The sequence below is a fragment of the Ostrinia nubilalis genome, chromosome 1 (assembly GCF_963855985.1).
Source record: "Ostrinia nubilalis chromosome 1, ilOstNubi1.1, whole genome shotgun sequence".
NCBI lineage: Eukaryota > Metazoa > Arthropoda > Insecta > Lepidoptera > Crambidae > Ostrinia > Ostrinia nubilalis.
Genome location: NC_087088.1, coordinates 1,098,343 through 1,123,470, shown reverse-complemented (window position 1 = coordinate 1,123,470; position 25,128 = coordinate 1,098,343). Strand labels below are relative to the sequence as shown.

The 25,128-nt window shown below is 34.4% G+C and overlaps 1 protein-coding gene across 1 annotated transcript; it reads right to left on the bottom strand.

Moving 5' to 3' along the window:
* Positions 1–4,543: 4,543 nt before the first annotated feature.
* LOC135074751 (uncharacterized) lies at positions 4,544–24,671 on the bottom strand. The gene is made up of 2 exons (XM_063969126.1): positions 24,542–24,671; positions 4,544–6,701 (listed from the first exon to the last, which is right to left on the bottom strand). The coding sequence occupies exons 1-2, from the start codon at positions 24,587–24,589 to the stop codon at positions 6,219–6,221; spliced, it is 531 nt and encodes a 176-aa protein (XP_063825196.1). The 5' UTR covers positions 24,590–24,671; the 3' UTR covers positions 4,544–6,218.
* Between the last annotated feature and the right edge of the window lie 457 nt (positions 24,672–25,128).

Sequence of the window (25,128 nt, the reverse complement as noted above, 5' to 3'; positions counted from 1 at the left end):
ACTACAAATCACATTACTCACTCTTCCACGTAAATGATAGAAAAATAACAGTACAAATACTTATCAGTTGATAAAATACAAATACATAAGATACTATTTTGGGTGATAGAGAAAAGGCTCTACGAAAATTTTGAGTCGATTTAAATAGAGGTCAGACAATTTATTTATAAGTTTGTTTAATGTGGCATTAAAATTTGCACCCTTTGCAATTAGGGTGCGAGTGGTGTAACCGCGGGCTAATTACAACATTGTGAAAACATGCGCGACGCGTCACTAATTGACTCGGCTAAAGCTGGAATTTTATATCAAAGGGAATTCATTATTGTGCGAAAACGCATTATTAAGGAGTTGGCTTAACTTTTAATTTTTCGTATTTAATTACTCAAATTAAATCTAATTAGAAATCAATAAAAGCTTTTAAAATTATTTTAAGTACATATTTTATCTCCATTTGTTAGTCATTGCTAAGGACGACAACCAAACTAGGCACAACTGCCATGCCAAAATTTAATGAAGCGGTATACCATTGTCTTCTCCTGGCCACAAGTAATTAATTACATTATAATTAAGCTCACGAAGACTGATTAGGATAGGACACAAACTAATTAGGAAATAGGAATGCTTGTTCGGTCACGTACGCTATTTGCGTGGACGTTGATACGCAATCTTGGAAACAATATATTACATAATAACATTGTTCTTTCAAGCTCGGGAATTTCGTGGAAACTTTACGTAAGATAACTTTTCCAAACATCGGCAGTTAAATGAAAATTATTCAAGTAAAGTTAAATTGGAATAGTTTATGTTTACGCAGCCTGTTTCATGAGAAATGCTGTTATGAAAGAATAAACAATGTTTTGGATTAATATCTTGCTTTTATTGGAAATTAACTTCTATTAATAACGCCTAACTTTTAAAGGTTTAAAGATAACATAGGAGTATCTTTTGTGTTTAAGTAAAATAAAATTTATTGATCCTTCAACGACATTAGGATGTGCCTGTTAGAGGTCAGATTTATTACTGCTACATTTGTCGCTAACTTGCACCAACAAACAAAACCAACCTATTTAATTAATAATAATATTTTATGGAAGAAATTAAATAATATAGGACCACCTGAAGGAAAAGAATAAAACATCAAGTACTTAGTGCTTATTTCAGCTAAAATTCTTAACATTGAATTAAAGGTTTCTTGAGGTTTGTTTTACCTTGTTATAGCTATTATACACAACAGTATGTAATGGCAATGTAAAGGATAAAAGGCTCGAGTTACAGAAACCTATCAAATGAAAAATCGCGTAAATATTTTATGGAAAACTCTTTTCGTTGGCATTACGAGGCTTCGTCGTCCTCGTGACTTATTTTAGATCGAATTCAGACAAATAAGGGTATTTAGTACAATCGTCAGTTGCAAAACAACTCTTAATATAACCACATAAGATACACAGTGTTTAGCTTGATTCACCTTCATCCATATAAGCTGCAAGAACAATCAAATGTTCTTACGCCCATATTCACAAACAAGGCTTGCTTAAGTGAAGCAGCAAATCGAACGCACAGCGTTGAATAGAGCTCTGTGATTGGTTCGTGTGTCACCCTGAGCACCCCTGTGCGTCCACGCCCACTGTGAGACCTCATAGTAATGTTTGTGAATACGGGCATTATTGCATAACACAGTAAAAAAGCCACTTTTTTTGGTAGTGGTGACTGTATGTGCTTTCTTTTTGTCACTAATCTGTTTTATTCATAACCTTTTTAAAATAAAGCTTTATCTTAAGTTGATGCTTGAAAACATTTTAATGTCAATAAAAGTTTATAAACTGAATTTATTATTTCTAGAGAGCACCCACTTCTTTTCAATTCTAAAAACAACTCCTTGAAAAGTTGCTGAATGTTTTTAACTTAAATTCTGCATTATTTTCCTCTTATATCAATTTATCTATAAACTAGTTATTTGGAAAAACCATCATGTTTGAAACTCTATAAATCGAAAATTGGGCTACACATACCTGAAACAAGACCTTGTAATTGTTTTGTATAAACTGTACTAATTCTGAATAATTTGACCTAAATTGTTCTCTTTCGAATTTAGGGCACTCTAGTGTCAAGGACTACTTTCATGAGAATATTTTCAATAAAAATTCTGCTCTACCCACCTACTTTTACTACTAGAATAAAATTCTAGGTAACTATAATTTTATCTACAAAAGCTAATTTAGCAAAGATAGAGGTCGGAACTTGAGCCAATCTACATTTCTAAAGCAAAAATGGAGGTCGGCTTGAGCCAACCGAGTTGATAGTCCGTACTCTACATACGAGTACAACCACTGTGCAGTTATCATTTGTACCATTATGTTAGCCCATAACTGGTTTAAGTACCTAAACTAAATACCTATTGAATGTCATTCCCATTTAAAAACTGAAAGCTAATCTTCAACCCTAACAAAATATTATCTGAGAGTATTAAAAATAATGATGTTGTAAAGTTTGTTTGACACGTGTTTTTAAACAAAGCTCAAAAGCTTCGTGACAAAGATAAACAAGTTCCAACTTAACAGTCAGTAATATTTCCGTTTCGCACAAAATCCGGGAAACCTGAAATACTAGTTTTTGGGTTGAAACTCGTTCCCTTTGTGCGCCTATTGATGGAGAGTTCGCAATGTATTGGAATATCGAGAGAATGGGAAGCTCGCAGGGTTGTCAATGCTTTACTCTGTACTCTTGATAGGCCGCCTTGGGGTCAGCTTTCGACCAAGTTCAACAAGCTGTAGGTAAATACATAATTTGTGCATGAACACTTTCTCTTTATTGTTAGCGATACCGTTTGAAGATAATAGATAGAGCTTTTTAATTCCACGTTTCCTTTACATAAAAATAAATTATTTATCATTGCAGTAATAAAGTACTCATTTGGAAACTCGTAAAACTTTAGTATTTGAGTTAGGTAATCATTAAAACGCAATGGCCTTTAGTATTAAAGCATCCATGCTGTTTCCTGCCAAAAGGGAATCCTTGGAAATGCATTATTACATCGACATGGCTGTGTGCCAACCCTAACCCTTGGTGGCGAGAGATCACACAAAATATTATAATTGCTCGGGGTCAGACTGGTAAAACTTGATTTTTCTTTCAAAGTCCCTTTTTAAAGTGTTAAATAATATGAGAGTGGAAGTATGGTTAACGAGTAAAAAAGTATTTTTATGTAAAATTCAGACATAAAATAAGACAAAAACATGTTAAGCTCTTTACACTTGGCTTAATTTTAGTCAAATTTTAGATGCAAGCAATCTCCATCCAATAAAGTCCTTTAATTTCTTTTAAATCGTCAGTTCACCATGCTCTTTTATTTTAAAAAAATAAGGTTTCAATATCATATCTACAAATCTGAAACTATTAGTTCCATGTTATTTACCGCATTTATTTGTTATTGATATACAAAATGATTTATTTGGCTATATATTTACCGAGGCTATATACCGAATACAGAATTCCACGAAATATTTTTGTGTATAAATGGTTAGTCGCTAGTTTTTTCTGCTATATTGAATAGGCCAATATTGACAAGTACCAGACCTTTACGATTGAGACTTTTGTATTAATGAGGTCGCTTGTGTGCTATAATGAAGGTAAGTTGTGTTTTATCAATATTAGAGCAATATATAGTTTGATTATGTGATCACAAATTGATAGATTGGTAATTGGTTGGTAGGTATTATGTCGAGAAATCTTTTCAACCGACTTCAAAAAAGGAGGAGGTTCTCAATTCGACCCGTATGTTTTTTTTTTCTATGTTTGTTACGCGATAACTCCGCCAATTATGAACCGATTTGAACAAATCTTTTTTCGGTGTATAGGTAATACCTCAAGGGTGGTCCCATTTAAATTTAATAATAGAAAAAACAACCCCCAAGGGTGGAAAATTAGGGATGAACTTTTTTATACGCAATATCTCCGCCGATTATAAATCAATTTGAACGATTATTTTTTTGTTGAATAGGTATTATCAAAAGGGTGGTTTCATACGAATTTGAAGAAAATATTTCACCCCCAAGGGTGGAAAATTGGGGATGAACTTTTTTATACGCAATATTTTTAATTTTTAGTTTTTTTTTGTGTTCACGCATTTGAAGTCGGTTTTATTTTTTTTAAAAGTTATTCGTTCATTCATTACTGATGTACTTGTACCCTTCATTAATTCTGAACTCACACAATAGAAGATTGGATTTTTTCATATTAATTTGAATAAAAAAGTAGACCTACTGGTTTGGTTTTTAAGATCATTTTGCTAATAATAAAGGATTTGTGATAATTTTCCCAGAATAACTTAAAATAACAGGAAATTCCGCGATCACTGGCATGTTTCACTTAATTATGGTAAATGATGGAAAATTCATTAGACAGGAAAAACCTGCATCACTGCTTTCTCGATTATAAATAAAACGATAAATATTATTTACATACGTTAATTATATTTAATGAATATCCATCAGTTTTTCCATCTCACTGGACTTATGGATAATGGGCGTTTAATAAAACAATAATAATTAAAATATCCAACTTTTAATGATCATTCAATATGAATAAATACATTTAAAGATTTATTATCACTAATAACTTATGCTAAAGATCTTAATGATAAATTAAACTCGGATTTGTAATATTTTTACACTAAACTTTTAGTCTAAAAATCTATTAGATTTTCCAAGTTTTCTGAAATTATTTTAGCTGTATGTTACAATATAGAATAATATTATCTTTGGTTACAATGCTAGAACATTTGGATAAACATGTGAACTCAATCGTTGTGTGGCAACAAATCGGTGTGTACTATTTACATATGAATTTGCATACAGTCGGTCTCAAAAAAATGTAAACATGCTTCTGCGTTCGTTAACAAGATATAATACCACGCTGACGTGTTTTGTTTTCTCTAGCGTCTTTGGTAGGCTTTATTCGGAATTTTCCATTAGCAATTTAGAGCCAACAAATTGGTTCAAACACACGTACAAAAGTTAATCGTTCAGAATTAGAAAAATCACAAACGAATTCGTACAACATTTTGACATAACAAGACTGCGTTTTAGATTAGTAACTTTAAACTATTATTTTCTTACCACATATTTTTGAGCCCGACTCTATACATTTGAACTTACATGCTAATAAAATTAATTTTCTTGAGATCAACAGACATAAACATCTAATATCTAACCATACATAAATACTCTTATCACATAGGCTTTGGTACACATGCCTGTAAAGTACACGATGTAACATTCGGCATAGATTTAGTTTCGATAATCCTTTATTCTGTACAAAGCGGATGTAGCGAAGCGCTTTCGAATGTTACAATACATATTAGAGATCTGAAATTACTAACACGTAGGATCAGGTTTCAGTTGAAATATCAGTTTTGGCAAATATTTTTGGTACTTATTGAAATAACTCACAATAGTGAAACAAAATTTCAAATAATGTCTCGTAATCTTGTATATTTAGATATTTGTATTCTCATAACGCAACAATATTATAAATTATTATTATGTTAAGAAAATGTGTCGAACTAAGTATTCAGACAGCGTTCGACACAAATAAATTCAAAGTCAAAATGCTTCAAGTGACTTTGGTGAACATTTACTAGGTACTTTCAAGCATTCAAAGCTTGATAATAATTTTCAAAACGTGCTGTGTATTACAAAAAATATACAATAATATTAAATTGGCTCTTGTTTTTCTGTTTTTCTGAAACCATATTACTAAGTCTCTCACTCTCGCTCATTAAAAGTTTAATTGTAAAACAAGTAGGTAAACCAATCAATATTAGAACTAAAACAAATATTAATTTTCCCAACATACTATATAGAAACCACCCGAAAGCCCAAACAAATTATGAAGTATGAATAGTTTTGAACTTTGATAATAATCAATGTTGAAAACAGGGAAAACCCTGATTGTTTAGTTCTAAGTACTTAATTTATAGTTTCAACAAGCGGGAAATTGTTTGCAATTTTTGGTATTTTAACTCTTCTAACACACAACAAAGTTTCTATCGAAGAACTTAAAACAAAGAGTACCTACTTAGAAACACCCATCATAACCCTGATCCAGGTTAACATTCACAAGATCTCCCTTAGCCAGTCAATCCGTAAGTAGAAGAAAAGGAAAAATTCTTCACATCATACCTAGATAGATTCTAAACGCGTACTTTCTTCGCTCTCAATTCATAACGTACTAACGAGCTCGATGCTTTCGTTGATCATGTTCTGCGTCCTCTCGTCCTCAGGCTCATCATCATCAGCCTCGTAGTCCAACAGCGTGTATTCTGTCCTGATGCTGCTGCTGTCCTCGCTGTCATTAACGTTGAAATACGTAACTGTGGCGTAGCAGACCGGCGCTCGGTGATTTGATGGGCTGCTTCTAGCCGAGTCATATGCTGAATCAGATCTAGCGCCATCGAAGTTGGAGTCTTCGGATTCGTTGCGAGAACTGTAGCTGTTGTAGCTGCTATAGTATGACGTGTTCTCGAAGGACTCCTGGGCGAGGCTGAGGGGGGGCAGCGAGGCGCGGCAAGCACAGAAGCGCTGCAGGTCGATCTCGGAGCGAGCGTCGACGGTCCCGCTGTAGGAAGGGGACCGCACTAGGGCTGGTGACACCCGATTACGAGTGCCCTTGCGGGATCTGCTCCTCTTGAATAGTTTGAAGGCCTGGAACAAAGAAAATACACGTGAGAATATTGATAAATTTAGTGCTCAGTTAGTTCGAACTTTGGAATTATTTGTTAGTGTTATAGCCGAGCAGACCAAAACACAAACAACTGATAGACAAGTCTCGTCCGTGGTTTTGCTCCGGACTATAAAGGGCAAATATTTGTTTTCAAGAGCTCAAACATTTGCACGTGAAATTGGTTGTCTAGTCTACTGGTGTAAGGTCTTTGTTACTGGTGTTTAATTGAATTAAGTGACACCATGAAGCCATAAGAAACGAGAGCAAATTGATAAGAATGTCGCACGGTGGTGTAATAGCCGTATGTGTCAAATTGGGCCAGAGGCCTTGCGTAACCGATTAGGGCCAATAAGGCCAATAAACGGCCCAGCGTCTGTAGGTCACGGCCTCGCTGGTGTTAGCGGCTGCGGAGGACTGTTGTTTCAGATAAATAAATAAAACAAACTTTGTGGAGGTCACACGTTAAAATGGAGGTTTTCTTGACATACTACCATGACAATACATCACGATAACTTTTGTAAATATCTAATGCTATTCAGTTCTTAAACGATTATGCCTAGCCTATTATAAATATAAAAACCTATTCATGAATTAAATAAAAATGTTGGACTGCCGAAAATAGGTCGTTTACGATTTGATTTCTTCAAAGAACTTTGCAGAAGCCAATTGGATCTTAATAATTGTGGGGTTACAAGATCTTTTACCCGCCTATCAGTTTAACGACTCAGTCCAATCGCCCTGCGCTTGCGCCTGCAAGTGACACGCTTAAGGGCCGAGCACAGCGGGTGGCGAGATGCATCACTTAATAAATAGGGTAATAGCATTGATACGCGATTCACAGCTGTCACAGTGTGCAATTGAATGATACCAACTTGAAGCTGTGGCGGAATAAACATGGACGTAAGTCTATTAGACAAAATTTAGGAATACAATTAGACTAGAGGCATAAGATGTAAAGTCACACCCATTTCTATAAGAATGGTGCAGATTTCTATCCAAATTAGAAACATTCTGGGAGGTAGGTGACACAATTAACCAATTACCTCTGGGCACAACTTTCATTGTATCCCTGAAACTCAATTTCTTATCAATTAATGATAAAATTGGATTTTTGGTAGATTGCAGTAGGTACGAGTGAATCACGTTTTGACAACTCACAAAAAATGTGCGTATCGATCGTTATGCTAACTACCCTACTCCAGGAGTAGGGTAGGAGTAGTACTCCTGGCAATTATTATTTTTCCCAGGATATATGAGTATTGTTATTGTGCTTAACAGCGAGATAGCGGGTATCAGGGGTATCGCTGTGACACCGTTGCGAGTATTTATTACCGATATCTGTGACAACGAGTATTTCATTTGAGACAGTCTGTCTGGTACTTACTTGATAAATCAATTGAACTATGCTGCTATAACATAATAATATAGAGCTATTAAATTACCTACATAAATTTAGAAATTAACACAAATATTATTGAGGCTTTTAATATCATTTATTTATTGTTATTAAATCTGAAAAAGTAATAGATATTATATTTTTTCGAAGATGATGAATAAAACGATTACTACATGTGAACTATTCACAATCTTAAGTATTTTTTTAAATGATTGTGTTATAATAGGGCATAGAACCATTGACTACTTAGAATAAATATAGGTAGGTAGCCACACACAGAAATTCGTAGAAGATTGCAATTATTTTAAATCTCAGACTTAGACCGGGTTTAATTACTACACGACTACACGTTGTTATTTACTTTCTGTTAAGCACAATACACCTATATCCGTTTCAAAATACACACTATTTACATACAAACACAGATAAAGACATTTTTATAGCGTTGTTATGTATTTGGAAAGCATGATGTGGGCTCGTGATATAATAAAATTTTAAACAATATTATTATTGTCATTTATTTATAGAGTGAGATAAGTAAAGTATTACATAAAAATCTTAAATATTTTTATAAAAGAAAATTAAAATATCAATATTGAATACCGAAATCCGACAGCTTTGCGCTTTGTAAACTTTGATAAAATCTAATTAAAAAAATAATTAGCTTACTCTCCATTTCTGTGATCTAAAAAGTCAGATAATTTATTTGAAATGAATAGGTAGAAAAGTTTAAAAATAATCTACTGTAAGAATAAACTAGATAAATACCCTCCTTCTGGCGCAATCAGGTAAAGAGTACATAGTGTACTTTTTCGGAGCTTGTTACTTGACTACCTAGGTATAATGACAGTGGATTTATTACTAGATGCATGGCACCTAGGTCACTTAGACATTATTATAGGCTAACTGTGCCTATAATAATATCTTGCCCTACAAACTTAAACTGGGCCCTTTATGAATCGGTACATGGCCTGCGTATGGTAGAGCCACTCGCAGTAAAGATGATCTAAGGCCGGTGACCGGCAGTAAGATATCCCTATAGAAGCCTTATTTATTGCGGGTAAAGGTCTCTCTATATTATTTATTGCTTGCTATAACAGTAAGCAATTTGGTTGGGAATGTTGGGATAACCTACCCTTACCACATTATTGATATCTATTAGATATCTGTATATCTGTATATCTTTTTGGGACACCCTGTGGTGTCCCAAAAAGATGTGTCAAGCCGAAGCCCAGAGGTAGAGTATCACTAAGACATTTTTTTTTCGTTGAAGTGTTATCGGTTTGCTCTTACTATCGGAGCTAGTGGGTTACTCCGAGAGCAAGGCAGTGTTTACTAGGGCATTTTGTGACACCCTGTATGTTAATATAGCTTAGTCAGAAAATTATGTTTAACGTTAACTTTACATCGGCACTAAAGCCAGAGTGTAGGCAGCAGGTACCCACATTTTAGCAGCTGTTTATGCAGGTACTTATCTATTAAATGCTTACAACGCTACCTGGTTTGAAACTTAGCGTAAGTAGTTTAACTTTACCCTAGAGACTTAAGAAGATGCGAGTCAGTTTGAGTTCTAATTAAACTTTAAATCCGTAGCATATTTATACAGGGTCTATCTAATTAAACAATAAGTAATTTAAATTACTCGTTTCGCAAAAGCATTGACAAAACACAGATTTAAAAAATGTTGATAGTAAAAAGAATTAATTACTTTTCGTTTTTTTTTCACACAGTTTTTAGGATTATGTCGTTTGTGACTTTTGTTTCTGTTAATTATTCAACTTAAATTAATATAAATATCAAATGTGCGCTACTAGTAGGTTAGAATATAGGCACTATTAATTTTGTTTACTTGTATTTTGTTATTGTAAATGTCTTTAACCTGTATGTATGTATATGTATTGAACAAAACAAAATATTTTTATAGATAATCAGCTTTTAAAAATATCACTATGTAAGTGAATGATCTCAGTGATTTTTAACCTTTCTTACAATCCGCAAAAAGAAGATACCTAGGTGGAACATAAATGTCGCAAATCAAATTATGCCCTACCAAAACACTACTGATAATGCTAGATCGCCAGTGTTTACTACGCCTCAAATAAACAAGGAACTTTGCGTTGACAATGACATGCCTTTGTTTACCCCAAAGGTCGTCACACTCGTACTAACGGCGAACACATGGCAAGTGCATATCATTTACGGTGACAGCCGTGGGAAACCACCAGCCCGCACCTGTGCGATACACCCGATAACACGGACGCTGCGTGTAACGGAACGACGTTAACTTTAGTGCCAACCGCCAAAAGTGTACAATCGTGCCAACTGCTAAAAGTGTTTGGCTGAGTTCCAACACCATATTTTAATGTTAACTATAACCCTTACAGGTGTTTTGGTACGGAGTTTAACAGAATTCTGAAGATTGTTAAAATTAAATTAAGATGGTGCAACCCAGCCTTACAATTCTGCCAAAAAATTAATGTTTTTTTGCACTGGTAATTAAGTTTAGCCTGGGGAGAATATTTGAACAATATCAACAAAGTCGGGTAGTTTTAAAATTTGAATAATTCGTTCGGTAGTTCTATTTGAATGAGCACGTTTAAATTTTCGATGTTGTCGCATACTCGTAACTTGGGACTTTTATCTTTGATTTTTTTTAGTTTTGTGCTATTATTTTGTGAATTGTGAGTGATTAAAGATATGACCAAAATGATGGCGATAACTGGAAGGTGTAACATCGGATAAAATGAAATGTACCTATGTACATTTTATTCCTAACCCGAATTTAGGTACGAGTAATTGTAGTAAATACGAAATTAGATTATTATAGATGTATTGTGAAGGTCTTATTACGTTGACCTGGGATGGGGTATTGTGTACCAATATGTTATTAAGTTCAGAATAGAAAGCAATATTATGTTATTTCGTGAGTTTGCGTGGGCCAATCGTTATGAAAGGGAATAGTGTTGGTTAGGTTCTACAAAATACATAGATATTTCTAAGGTATATTTTTTTGATTTAAACTATCCATGATGTCTACCAACCGAACGGTTACAATAAAAATGTACGTGCCATATTGAAAGACACCCCCGGCAATTTTCACTGTCTGGTGCCTCGTAACACAAGACAATTTGTGTGGGTGTATCGCCTTCTTATATTTCAAAAACATCTCATTTGTACATTATCGGCGAGTAGGTATTTAAATACGTATCGGACAAGGATTTACCAATGATCTTTCGACGATTTCGATCTACCTTCGACTCGAGACAGTTTAATTGATAGTATTAACCCCAAAGATCCTAGGTATTTTATCGACATCAAGTATATCGACACCTCATCAACACTAGGCTCAGGTATGCGGCATCGTACGTGCCCCCTAAAATCTACTATTCAAGGGATATTCCATCGCCAATGCCTCCGTATCGCTTACCCTTTCATCCTATTGAGGAAATACGTGACGGAGCCCCGAATACTTTACTAGTAATGAACCAATATGCCCACGCACCATCTTAGTATCCCGATGATAAGAAATAAACCATATAACAATGTGCTAATAGATAAAGAATATTGGCAATAATCTAGGTACTCATTTGTTAGGACTCTCTTTCAGAAACACTTCCCGACTTGGTTATAGGACTTTAGCCGAACTTTAGCGCCAGCTGCGATTCAAATCCAATTGTGATAAGCTTAATCTTACAATATACACCTTTAGCAGCTCGTATTTGCATGGTAAGGATCCAACCCACAACTTCACTCATATTATTGGGTTGGATCATTTAATGGATATACGTTCCAATTTATAACTAGATTTTTAGCATAATATTTAACAAACACAGACATTCTATTTTAGTATAAGCTCCTAAAAGTTGTCTAATAGAAATCCTTACAAGAAAACCTGCAAACTTTAACTAGAGCACTAACTTTGAGTTCTACTCGACACCCACAGTCAAAGTTAAGTGTTCAGCTATTTTTACGCTAACGTAAGTAACCTACGTAACTTATGACGTGTCACTCCATTTCCATTTCCACTTGAGAGGGTATCATCGCAGGTATTCCAGACTGATCTCACATTGAGCGTAAATTATTTTCTGTCCCGATGCCTGAATGTTTCCAGCCCGATACTTTTAGAAAACAACCCTCGACTTCAAAGCATTGAATACATTACAAGCTAAATAAGATATTTAGGGTTCCATTCAACTCGTTTACGAAACATTTACGAGGACTCACGCAAAGAACTGTTACTGACCAGTGTGAAAAATAGGTATTCATTTAATTAACGGTCAAGCTTATCAAACTGATTAAAAAATTGGTAGACTTAATGAATCTGTGTGTCGTTTCGTTTTCCAGCCTAAACCGTCGAACCAATTTTAATGTTTGATGAATTTTGGAGTAGAGATTGTTAGGTATTTCGTTAGACAAACAATTAACCCTTGAAGACAGCCATTGAATAATTCAGTTGAATTTCACATTAATTTCTCATGTTTATTACATATTTTTGGTAAGAATGCATCATCATCATCATCATCATCATTTCAGCCATAGGACGTCCACTGCTGAACATGAAGAAATGCATACTTAACAGTATTTTTTATCCACGCGGGTGACGTTCCACGCAAGCTAGTTGTTTTAATTCATTAATAAATTGATCAAAACCGACCTTGATTTTTGCGTAATAGGTATCGAATTACGTCACACTGCCAAACTTCCTATCTAGCCTGCCAGAAATAGCCTAATTCGCAAACTTGACCCGAATGATAAAGCTTATCAGCAGGAAGTGAAACGCACCCCGAGGCCGCATTTGATAGATGACATGCTGAATCGATGACGAAGATGTATCGTCATTGATATATAGTTTTGGCTTGATTCTCATTGATGATATTTGTAATTTGTTGGCAATTAACGTAGAATTAACCTGTTTATATTTTATTTATCTGTAACATTTGACATTTTATTATTCCGATTATGGCAAAGTTTAAACTCTTTCACTGCTTAAGTCTGGAACTACAGATTTGCGTTCTGAACATGAGCAGTGGTTGCCGGTTCGAATTCCGCCAATGGCAAATAGAAATATTCTATAAGGCGACGCAGACATTTTTATCCATGTAATTTTTATATTAATTTCTGTTATTTAGGACAAGCCTTGAAGAAAAAGTTTAACAATTACAAACTTACGCATTTTCGCCTCCTATAACCGTAATATTAAATTGCCAATCTTATTTTGTAATGGAAATTTCTGACAAAGCAGTATCATTTCTGAGTAGGGGCATAATGCCGACAATTTTTATACTTTCCCTATTATCCAGGATTTTAATTTGAGGAGAACTATCAGGCTTCGGAGCCAAACAAAGCAGTTTCAGCCTAAGCAAACTTAAACAAGTTTCAGAAGTCTTAAAATTTCATTAATACTTATTCCTTGTTATGTATTAAAAAGCCAAGGACAGGCAAAAGTTAAATCGGGCAATTGAAAACATATTTGTCAACTTTAACTTTCTTTTATTTCAGAAAAGAACGTCTTATTGTAGCCCTGTAAGGCTGAGTTGCACCACCTAACTTCAACCGTAACTACAACGATAACCGATGCTTTTTGTATGAAGTTTGACAGTATTTTGACGTTTGCTAAAGTTAAATTAAGATAAGACACTCATAACACAATACCAACCTTTTACAGTGGGGTAAATGTTCGCAAATCACTTTCACGAGGCACAAACATTAAAATGTGCGTAAATCGGAACAGTCGTGATTGTTTTGAAGATGGAGGCATTAAGGAAAATCTGTTGATCTTCACAGAAATAGAGCTGGCGTTTGTAACGTAATATCAGGTTGTTTAACTTTTCTAACCACTGTCACTGATGAACAAATCAGTGAAATATTGTTAATACAAGTTGCCCAACCAGCAAAATTGATTGAGATATTATCAATTCTTACCCCGAAGATAATTTATGGTTCCCAACCGCTGAGTCACATTTTTACCTTGCCTCTGAATAAACGCAAGTGATTTTAATTCCAATCTTTGATGTTTTTACAGATGTCCAGACCAGACAATGCAAATCATCATGGCTACAAGGTAAGTGATAATTTGCCACCAGTTTTCCTTCTATTAAATAGTAACTTTACAAACACTACATAACAATCGTTCAGAAAGGTATCTTGAAAGAATACTTGAATTGTTAGTTGTATTTGTATTATGAAGTCACAAAACCGAATTCTTTGTACAAGACACCCACGCAAATACTCGTAGAGCGTCCTACGGTGAATTATTTCGAGGCTAAAATTGAAAAGGATCCTTTGCTGCCTGATGCTTCAGGTACCTATATTGTCAGGCGCAGCACATCGTATGGCTGACGTGATGAGCAAACCCTACAATAGAAAATATCTATTTCCACTTCTATGTCTTTTAGGATACGGTTCAAAATACCATCTCCAGGTGCAGGGTACGCTCAGACCCTTGGGAACCCTTGAGAGTCCCTTTCTGCCAGCGAAACGCAAACTTGTAAAACAAATAACTTGCGCCGAACAAACTTCACGAGTCTGGATTCTATCAAATATTTGCGAATTGAAAATAATTTTAGATGTATTTTAAAAGTTTACTGTTTTAACAGTGGATCATTTTTATTAAAATCTATAAATATTTTAATTTTATAAAAGATCCTTAAATTTTTAGCATAATTGACTGAAAATGTGCCATGACTGCTGTTAGAAGTGCTCCAAAGGGTAGGGAGTAATGTAACCAGACTTAGTACTCTCCAACAACTCATAAGCACCTAGCATAATACTTGTACACATTACCTAATAACATGCGAGCTTTTCGTGTAAACTTAGCTCAAACACAAAGCCACAAAATATGTCGAGAATCTTCAGCCACTGGCATTCGCACCTAAATATATCCCAACATAAAGTATACCTACGATGTCGAGTCTTTTTCAGACATAATATTATTTTGCTAAAGGAAAAAAACGAAAATATATGTGGGCGTACAGTGAATTAAGCGTTCAGTAATATTCCAAATATATTTTAAGAGGATTTTTACAAAATAACCCAACTTTTTTCAAATATTGTATCGTCTACTTATTTCAAAATACCTTCTTAGACACTATTCTTATTAAGACGTTTCTATGAACCACTAAATTTAATCATGTTTATGTTACGGTTAATGTGATAAATTGAAAATTATTAATAATAACCGGTTATTATGAATAATTCCCGACAGTCGCGGTGAAAGTGATAAATTAATCACATTTAACAGTGATTATTTAATAATTCAACCTTAGTACTAACAAATTTCATTAAAAAGAACAACATCTTGTGTACGTGTTCGTGTACAGCCAAACTTTTGAACGTTTTGATATCATATATTAATATAATTTGGCATAATGAGTTTGGAATGTTTTTTGCATAATATTACTTTTCCATGATGCCTATAACATAATGTTTTGATTTAAAGTGAAAAATAGGTTAAGGTGCGGCGGGGGTGGCCCTTGGGCCACCCCTAAGCCGCCTATTTAGTTTTATAGAACACATAAATGACCTCATATTAATCACATTTACCAAATCATGCGGTAATTATTCATAATAACCGGCGATTATTCATAATTTTCACATTTATCACTTTGACCGTAACATTTATACTGATACTAGGTATATTTTATTAACAAACAACTAGAAATAACATAATACACTCTAAAAGGAAGATTATTCCGTCGAGTCAAAAGCTTTCAAATATGAACCATAATTAGTTATTACTTTATTTGTAAGATAAACCTGTTAAGCCTTAAAGAATGCCTTCCACGGGCCATTGAATCTGAAAGCCTTTGATGAGAGGCGGGGATTTGTACGGTTTTCCTGAATTAATTATTGCGAGCACAGCTGCTGTCAAATCTGATAATTGGGGTCTGATTGGACCGCGACCTTTGAGGGAAAACTCCGAGCTATTGTTTAGATTTAAGATATTTATCAAATCAAGTCGATTCTGTGAAAGGTTATCAGTTAACTGTCTACAGGATGAAGCGCTCACTGAACTTAATTTTGTTGCCAGTCCTCGAAAGAGTTTATATTAGCAAGCAAAGCACTTAGGGACATTTTCTTTTTATTTTAAAAAAACATCAGTAGCTACACTAATGCCCGTTTTCACCATCAATCCCTAATTTTTAAGTCACCTCTATGGTAACAAATAATAGGAATTTTGTTGTCAAAGGGGTCTCTTAAAAATTAGGAATTTATGGTGAAAACGGGCATAGGTATATTAGCAAAGTGACTGAATATTCGAAAACACAAAACGGTTATGAAGAAAGCTTTAAAAAATCTCAATCTACCATGATGAAGCAAAAGAGCTTTCAATCGGAAAATTGATTTAGCATTTTTGTTGGTCTGAGTAAAAGATGAGATATTTTTAGAATCTCTTATGTAGAAGCCACTTATGTATTGTGAACTCGAGAAACAATACATAACAATGATCATATAATGCCCATAAGTTGTTTTGATTGTAACAAAGCAGTAAAATGCGTGATTATTTGTAAGATAAGATAGCGTTTAACAACTTTTATGACGCTTCGTGTTATCATTTACTGCGTTTCTATTCTTCTCAGTACGATTACTAACGCATCGCAAACATAGTGAATGAATGGAAAATATGCCCACAAAACAGCTCGTAGCTCTATCAAATACAAAGGTATACCGTATTTATATTATATGTGCATGAATAACATTTATTTTGCTGCAATGGATCTGGAAAAATTATTTGTTAATATGTTCTTTAAACTAAATGAATAATAAAAAAATAAATAATATGTTCTTTAAACTATTATTACAATGTTTTCCGCATTTCAAGTTTCTGTAACCTAAAATAATGTTCTGTTTTGGAAGAAAAGCTGAGAAAAGGAATCGTTATTCATTTTCCAGTCGAAAAAAAAAAAAAGGCCACCACCCACACCATTTCAAGTCATGACATAACATCAATTCTAAAATTAACCTGCAAATACATCATTCACGGTAAACTCGTGAGATTGAAATAAAAATCTGTGCTTAGAATGAACGTCAAAGCTATCGGCGATACGCCGGTATGTGCGTTGGATAACGGCGGCTCAGTGAAAGGTATCGATTGTCGAGTCAACAAACACCGCCGACCATATCCTGCGGTATCAATATTTCATGTTATTCCCCAAATATCGTCACACATACCTATAAATATTTTTCACCGTGTTACGTGCAAAGTTTTAGGACCGGCTTGTTAATTAAATTCTTCCGAAAAGAAGATTGAAATGAAATCAGTTCCCTGAAAATAAACGTCAAGAGGGTGTCCTTGTGAATATAAAGTTTATATTTTTTATATTCTACGTATTTTGTGCCGTAACGTTAAAGAATTTAATATTTTCATCTTGAGGAATTAATTAATTTGGCCCAGTGACCAGGATTCCTGTCCTTTTTAATAGAGCTCTACAAGAAAGTGGAAATGACAGCATAAAATGTAAAGCTTTTTTCTCATTTATTTTACAACATTCTGTATTTTTAAATAACTATTAAATTAAACGTAGGTAGATTAGGTAGGAAAGGAAAGTTCTCGAGTGGCGACCACGGGCTGGAAGACGTAGCGTGGGCAGGCCTCCTACTAGGTGGACCGACGATCTGGTGAAGGTCGCGGGAAGAGCCTGGATGCGGGCAGCGCAGGACCGTTCATTGTGGAAAACCTTGGGGGAGGCCTTTGTCCAGCAGTGGACGTCATTTGGCTGAAAACGAAAAGATTAGGTAGAGATTTAAGTCACAGTAGAATATTTACTTTGTTTAAGTTGAATTAGAATAAAAGTCATAATTTAATCGTTTACAACATTGATGTCACTATAATATTTTCTTCTTGATATAATGATACGTGCGTGTTTAACATAGTGATAGTGTGAGACAGCGGGCCGTCGTAAACAGCTGTAAATCTGGCAGATAACTTATCAGTGAGTTGAAGGCATTGTTTCGCCTTGATGCCGTGATATAAGTTTTTGATGTGTGTAACATCATTGTGAGGTTTAACGACTTATTGATAAAGCTGGGACAATATTATGAAGCCATAAATTGTTATCTGGTTTAATCAGGGAACATTAATTACGGCTCCTGTTCCAACGGGCATTGGACCTATAAAATCAAAATACACAATACCTGTACAGTTTAATTTGGGTGTAACCCTTAAGGCTCTGGTATATACAGAGCCCACATCAATTTAACTTTATGCTGCGAAGATACGGTTGAAAACCAATGACTTTTTTTGAGCCTGGTTAAAGGTTTGTACCTACCTATCTCACAATGTTTCACGTCATAGGTCATAGGGCTTGTTTAGTTGACACCATGATAATAGCTCATGCCAACTATTTACCATCAAAAGCCACGTCAGTAAATTATCTGCTTTATAAGTACATTTCTTAGTTAATATGGCCGAAGCAAATACAACGTGCTCCAAGAGCTTTCCAACTCTACAATAGATTTAAAGTATCTAGTCTAATAATTAAATATGCAAAGCAATACATCAAAACATTTAGCGCTAAACGACTGAACTACCTCTAATTACATAGAAGCTCTTTAAATAATTAATATTTTATGTTATTAAAATACAATTAGGGCAGAGGTCAAAGCATTCCCAAAGCTCTACATATTAACTAGCAAATTACCTTTTAGTTTTAAGCTACAGGACGATTCAAACAGACACGTTTAATGAGTTTATCTTACTTTGACGTAAATGAATGCGAGTAATTTGTCAACATTTAATAGGCTCATTTAGTAATACTAATTGCTTGTTAGAAAGGCACTTTGCCTTCGTTGACAAAACATCTCTAAAATTATGTCTAAGATTCTGTAACACTCATCTAATTTCAGAGAAATGAACTGATAACTCGGAATACAAAAATTAATAACAAATAATAGCAAGTGCAAGTTTCCACTGTGTTTACAATGATTAAATTATTTTTAAAAGTATGATAAGAATTTTGTTTTCAAATATTCTTAAAATAAAAAAGATGTTCATTCAAGACTCGTGTCAAGTCATGTTGAAATGGTTGACAGCTCGCACAAGGAAGCAATTACTCGTACGTAAGTAGGTATGCTTATATTTAGCGTTAGCCATAGGAACGTGTAAAATTTGGTTTAAAGCTAAAGGATGATGGGCACAAATGTATGGAAAGTGGTACCCGCTCCAATAGCCATAACCAATATATATTTCAAAAGGCCTTTAGATGTAGAAAAATGTCTGCTATGGGGCCAGTTCTAATTCACGTTTTGAAAGCAGTAATTCCACTAAGTATTATATGAAAGTATAACACAATCATCCATGTATACGAGTATGTACTATGACTAGAATCTATTAATATAACTAAAATAAACATTGAAAAGGAAAGGATTATACCTACGATGAACTACCCAAGCCATTAGCCCTTTATTCGCTTTCATCATCATCATCATGATCATTTTAGCCATAGGACGTCTAGTTGAACATAGGCCTCCCCCAATGATTTCCACAATGGCCGGTTGGTTGGTGGCGGCCTGCATCCAGCGCCTTCCCGCTACCTTTATGAGGTCGTCGGTCCATCTTGTGGGTGGACTTATTGGGTCTTGTGGGTTTATTCGCTTTAGCAACCCATAATAAAACCCATAAGAAGTAATAAAACTCCAACCCCTTTATTAATAAAAGTTACACCCTAGTTGAACTCTGGCTTAAATTGCCATTTGGTATGGAAATGTCATTTTAATCCAAGTTTCATCCTATGTATAACTTTTTATTAATAAGGGGGTAGTAGTTCTTCAAATAAAAACATTTATTTCACAATTATCCCTATCAATAATTATAGATTAAGGAAGGATGCTGGAGCAGTAAACCTTTCATGCCTCGCATAACCTAAGTAGGTACCATACGATGGACACGTATGATACTTCGGTTACACAAAAAGTATGTTTATCTTCGAACGCAACCAGATCTGAGGCTAGTGGCCATAGTAAATATTGTTCGTCTTGGTAAGACCTTTCAAATGACACTACAAACATAACCATTGGAGCCGGGTACCATTTTGCAAAAAAGTATGTTTATCTTCGAACACAACCAGATCTGAGGCTAGTGGCCATAGTAAAAGTTGTTCGTCTTGGTAAGACCTTTCAAATGACACTAGAAGCATATCTATTGGAGTCGGGTACCATTTTGCCCATTGTCCTTTAATACTAATTTGCATTAAAACATGCTAATTAGGGTCAAAGACTATTCAGGTGTATAATAGAAAAAATACGAATAATTAACTGTAAATAATATGAACAATAACCACAGATGTTATGAATAATAACTACAATTAGATAGAACACGTGGATGCCCACAACAGCGAGAGATTCAGCTAATCTGTGTACTAAACTGTTCAAGTTTACGCTCATGTTCTGAATCGGCGTAAAAATTCGTCTCAAACTCAAGTATTTTAATTTCAAGACAGTGATAAGCTGAATCAAACGGTATTTGAAACCAAATTGTCAATCTGCAATGTCCTTACCAAACTCTACCTACATAAAAAAACTACTCAAAATTATTTTCCTCGCTAGGTTAGTTCTATTACTCAGAATTAAAGGGTGAACTCTCCAATCATCAGCCTAATGAGATGTTTTGTCATTTAGCACGTGGGGCCGGAGCGTAACTTAGCTCTTCGTAATGACATAGTCGCGGCGCCAGCGCAGCATATCGTGTGACGGTCACGTGTGCAAGAGTTGGTCGCGTATAGGGCTGTCAAATTGGCAACCCTTGGGGACTCTCGTATCTAAACCCACTAAATATAGGGTGACTAACGGCAAAAATTGTTTACACTTAGATATAAACGTGAAAAGTTAGTTACATTTTATCAGTTTATAACGGTTTTCCGAAAAAATATTGGTTCAACGTACGTTAGCCTCTGAACTGAAGTTACTGTGACAATAAGTATCCTACAATTTATTTCGCTTGCTTAAGAATGCTTTTATAAGCGTTACCTAAATGAATATTAATGTCACCTTATAAACTACCAGATGATAGTGAACATTGAAACATTATACTATTCATATTCTTACTCGTATAACACAATTGTAACTAGATTCATTCAAGTGTGGCTCCCCTAATCCTCCTAAGACAGCCAATAAGCCTTATTTACCTTCTCAGTACTAATCACCCGCCACATATTATTAGCTAACGACGCACGCGATCTCTTCGCTATTATGAAAGATAGAGAGAGGTAATGACGGCTGATCTTAGTAATTACTATCTGACCCTGAACTTGACCAATTACAACTATTACAGAAAGATTTTTCTTTGGAATACATTTTTACCGTGAATGTGAAAAGCGTATGTATTTCATGATAAAATACTTTGCGAAATTATTGCTCCGTTTCATGAAAATACGTTCACTGAATTGTACATATCTTTCAGTCCAGCTCTCTTTGTAATAAAGGTTTTCATTTGATATTAATTTCATTCGATTCATTGAATCGTAGTTTTTTGCTTTGCAATAGAAATCTATTTTTATTTTCTAAGGGTTTTCTCGATCTTTCCCTAACTTGAAGATTTGATTTTTATGCTTTTTGATTTAGTTTTGATTAAGATACATAAAAATAGTCATCAAGAAAGCATTACAAATGATGTATTATTAATTGAATAAGTTTATTTTAAATAAATTTCATCTGTTACTATGATTGATTCTACCCTATTCTATTGACGCTTTTTTAAATGATAAAATTAAATATAAAAGTAATCTACGACGGAAGAAGAAAATACATATATTCTTTACAATAAGTACTTAGTTCATTCACAACCGTTATTGTAACGTAGTAAAGAAAACCCCGAGATTATGATTGTAGGTAGAAAACATCTTGATTAGTATAATGTTATTGTAGTCAGTCATATAAAATATTCATTGCGCACATTTGAATAAAAATCTATTTCCATGACAATATGGATGTGGTTCAGTGATAATTTTATCGCATTCCTATCAAGGCAAGACCAGTGTGACTGTCAGTTTCTGCGATTGTGTAAGGCTCTGCAAATACTGCATTTAAATATAGCTTAAGTAGAGTTATCACTATCCAAGTATTTGTCGTATGAGAAGAAAATTTTGGCTTATTTTTGAGACGACCTAAATTGCTTTTCAGAAAAAGGTGCACCTCTGTAAACATATTTATGTTTTAATATTAGAAAAACTTAATAGTTGCCAAATAATTTTCATTGCCTAATCATCACTACACAGTATAGTACATTTACCTTTGCCATATTAATACATTTGGAGTTGACCCCACATGGGAAATGTCGATAACATTATGTGGCTATCTTCTTATGGCTAGATGCTTAAAATTGCTAATACGCAAATGGCAGATCGTTGATAAAGCCAAATTTATATCTTATGGCATTAGTAATATTGACTGATATTACCATGTACCTACTACTTGCGCATTTTAGCATCAGTTTTTTTTAGGCGTTTCATCTACAAAATGCATTAAATAACTAACATAACTAATATTTAATGTGAATTTTCTAGTGTATAATCCTTATTGCTATAAAAAGCAGCTTTGGAAAGCAGCCCAAGCAAAGCTTTCTATAAAACGAGCTTTTATGTACTTTTGTAATTAATGGTTACATGCATAATATTTATACATCAACATTACTTTATTTTAGAGCCATGTAAGCAGAATGGCTAGCAAACTTCATAATTATTTTTGTGTCCATTCAAAATGTTAGCTATGCCGGAATTACATTAGACAAGTGATCTAACACACTTATTGCTGATAACAATGATCGCGCGTCACCACGTCTGCTGTATCTGCCGGTATCGCATTGCAAATATTTGAAACTCGTAGTTGTTGCTGACTGGGAAAGTCCCTTATTACTACTCTAAAGTTAGCAACCGATGAACTTAAAATACTTCTTTTAACATGAACAGTCAGCGTCAAATAGTTCGTGATACTAAGGCTGGGTTGCACCATCTTACTTTAACTTTGACAAACGTCAAAAATCTGTCAAAATCCATACAAAAAACACTGGTTACGGTCAAAGTTAGGTGGTGCAACTCAGCCTAAAAGTGGCCAAAAAGTTGACAACACAACCTTATTTGATACTTTCCATTCGTAAAAATAATACTTTGATATCATGTAAGCAGACCCTATTAAAAAACCTTGCGTTAGAGCCACCGTAGCATGAACCTACCACAAATCTAATCTCCAAAAAAAGTCATCAATCCATTTCCCTCAAAGCACAGCACTTTGCTAAATGGTTCGCTTTTTTGTGAAATGTCTTCACGCAGTCTCTAAAGCTTAGTCTAAAGAGTCTTTAAGTGTGGCGTCACTTTATCAAAATTAGGATCCAAGTATAAATGCGGGCCTGAAATGAAATTGTTACTAGCTTATTCATACATTATCTGTCATGGGTATACGAGTTATTTAAACAATAATGTAAATAGATAAAGTTTTTACATATCACCGAAATTTTACTGACTCTTCGCACAGGTTGTATTTTGTGAAAAACCTGGAATTGTAGCTACTCTGCAATACTCATATTAATGTTGATTTTGATATCAAAACCTAAATAATCAATAATGTTTCTACATTGACGGTGGAATCATAATATGAATACGAATTAAAATGTTTCTTATTGCATTGTTTCGGTGATTAAGACAACTTTAATTAATCAAACAAAATGAGACTCTTGCATTTATAACTATCGAATCGATTTCTCTTGATAAAGTTATATTTTTCTGTTAATTCATTGGGACATCATAAATTAACAGCTACCTGTAATACCGATTTAGGATATCGATCTTATACGAGAGCTCTTTCAAAGATATCTCATAACAAAGTTCGCGAGGATCGGTACTTACACATTAATTAATTAAAATTGATACTGGCGGCAAGTTCAATGGCCTGAGTTATCGGGGCCCAGTTTACTTTGTAATAATTAATAGTTAAGCCTACAAAATATCATATAATACTCCATCATTATTAATTATTTTATCACAGTATGTGGTAAACAGATTACACCACCCGCATATTATTGTAGCTAATGTTACCTCACATGGAGTACATAGATAATTGCACATGGTTTTATCTTTTTAATTTACAAATAAAAAGTAATTAAATTACTAAGGTCGTTTCTGCTCGTTTTCGTTAATTGCTTGTATTGTGATATAAATAATTATGTGTATCAATTTTCTATAATAAAATTCCATTAAAAAGTACTATAATAGATAAGTACCTACAATAAACTATGAAAAACTACTACAAATATATGAAAATAGCATGCTATTGCAATATACAATAAGTAAATAATGCATTAATAAATTAATTGGATGACAAGTTCACGAAATCATACGAAAACCATTCCGCTATAGTGACAATTGCACTCTAACGGAAGGTAAACAACTCTACCTACATCCAAACACATATAAACAATATCATAATCCAATAACGTACCTTTAACCACCGCCTTCTGGTCTCAGTCAAGAAGTCCGCCAACACCATTCTTTCACGAAACTTTTCACTTCGAACAATACGAGTACGAGTAAATACAACGATATAACGAACGTGCGGAGTGCGCGAGAACTCCCGGCGTAGTGCGGCGCGCGGCCCGGCGGCTTTGTTTTATCCCCGCCCAGAGGGCCGGAGGGATGCGCCCTCCGGGACTGGGAACGGTTCCCGTGGCGTAGCAGGTGTGTGGGTGATGGGAACTTCGCGCCAGGTGGTGGAGTTGACTGCGTAAATGACGTTGGATGGCGATGACTTAATATTACTTTGGGAGTGATAATTGTGTAGGTGCTTTGCTCATATTCATATTGATTGGTTTACTGATTAATTTCTGAACTGATTTGCCAACTAGGAATAAATTCTTTCCATGTAAAATTTTACTGAATTATTGGATACCTTATTTATACTAATCAAAAATGTTAGTCTATTTCCCCTGTGTTGTGCGAATATGTACTAGCAGCAGACTTTTTTCAGATTTGAAAATTATAGTCTCGAATATTCTTGGAGCCCGTAATGTAATCTTTTGCGTAGAAGAC

What these genes read in the sequence shown, in the direction of transcription:
- LOC135074751 (XM_063969126.1), bottom strand. Translation starts at nt 24,589, where the DNA reads ATGGTGTTGGCGGACTTCTTGACTGAGACCAGAAGGCGGTGGTTAAAG. An exon ending in CCAGAAGGCGGTGGTTAAAG is followed by an intron (nt 6,702 to 24,541) that starts GTACGTTATTGG and finishes TCTTTGTTCCAG; the next exon opens with GCCTTCAAACTATTCAAGAG.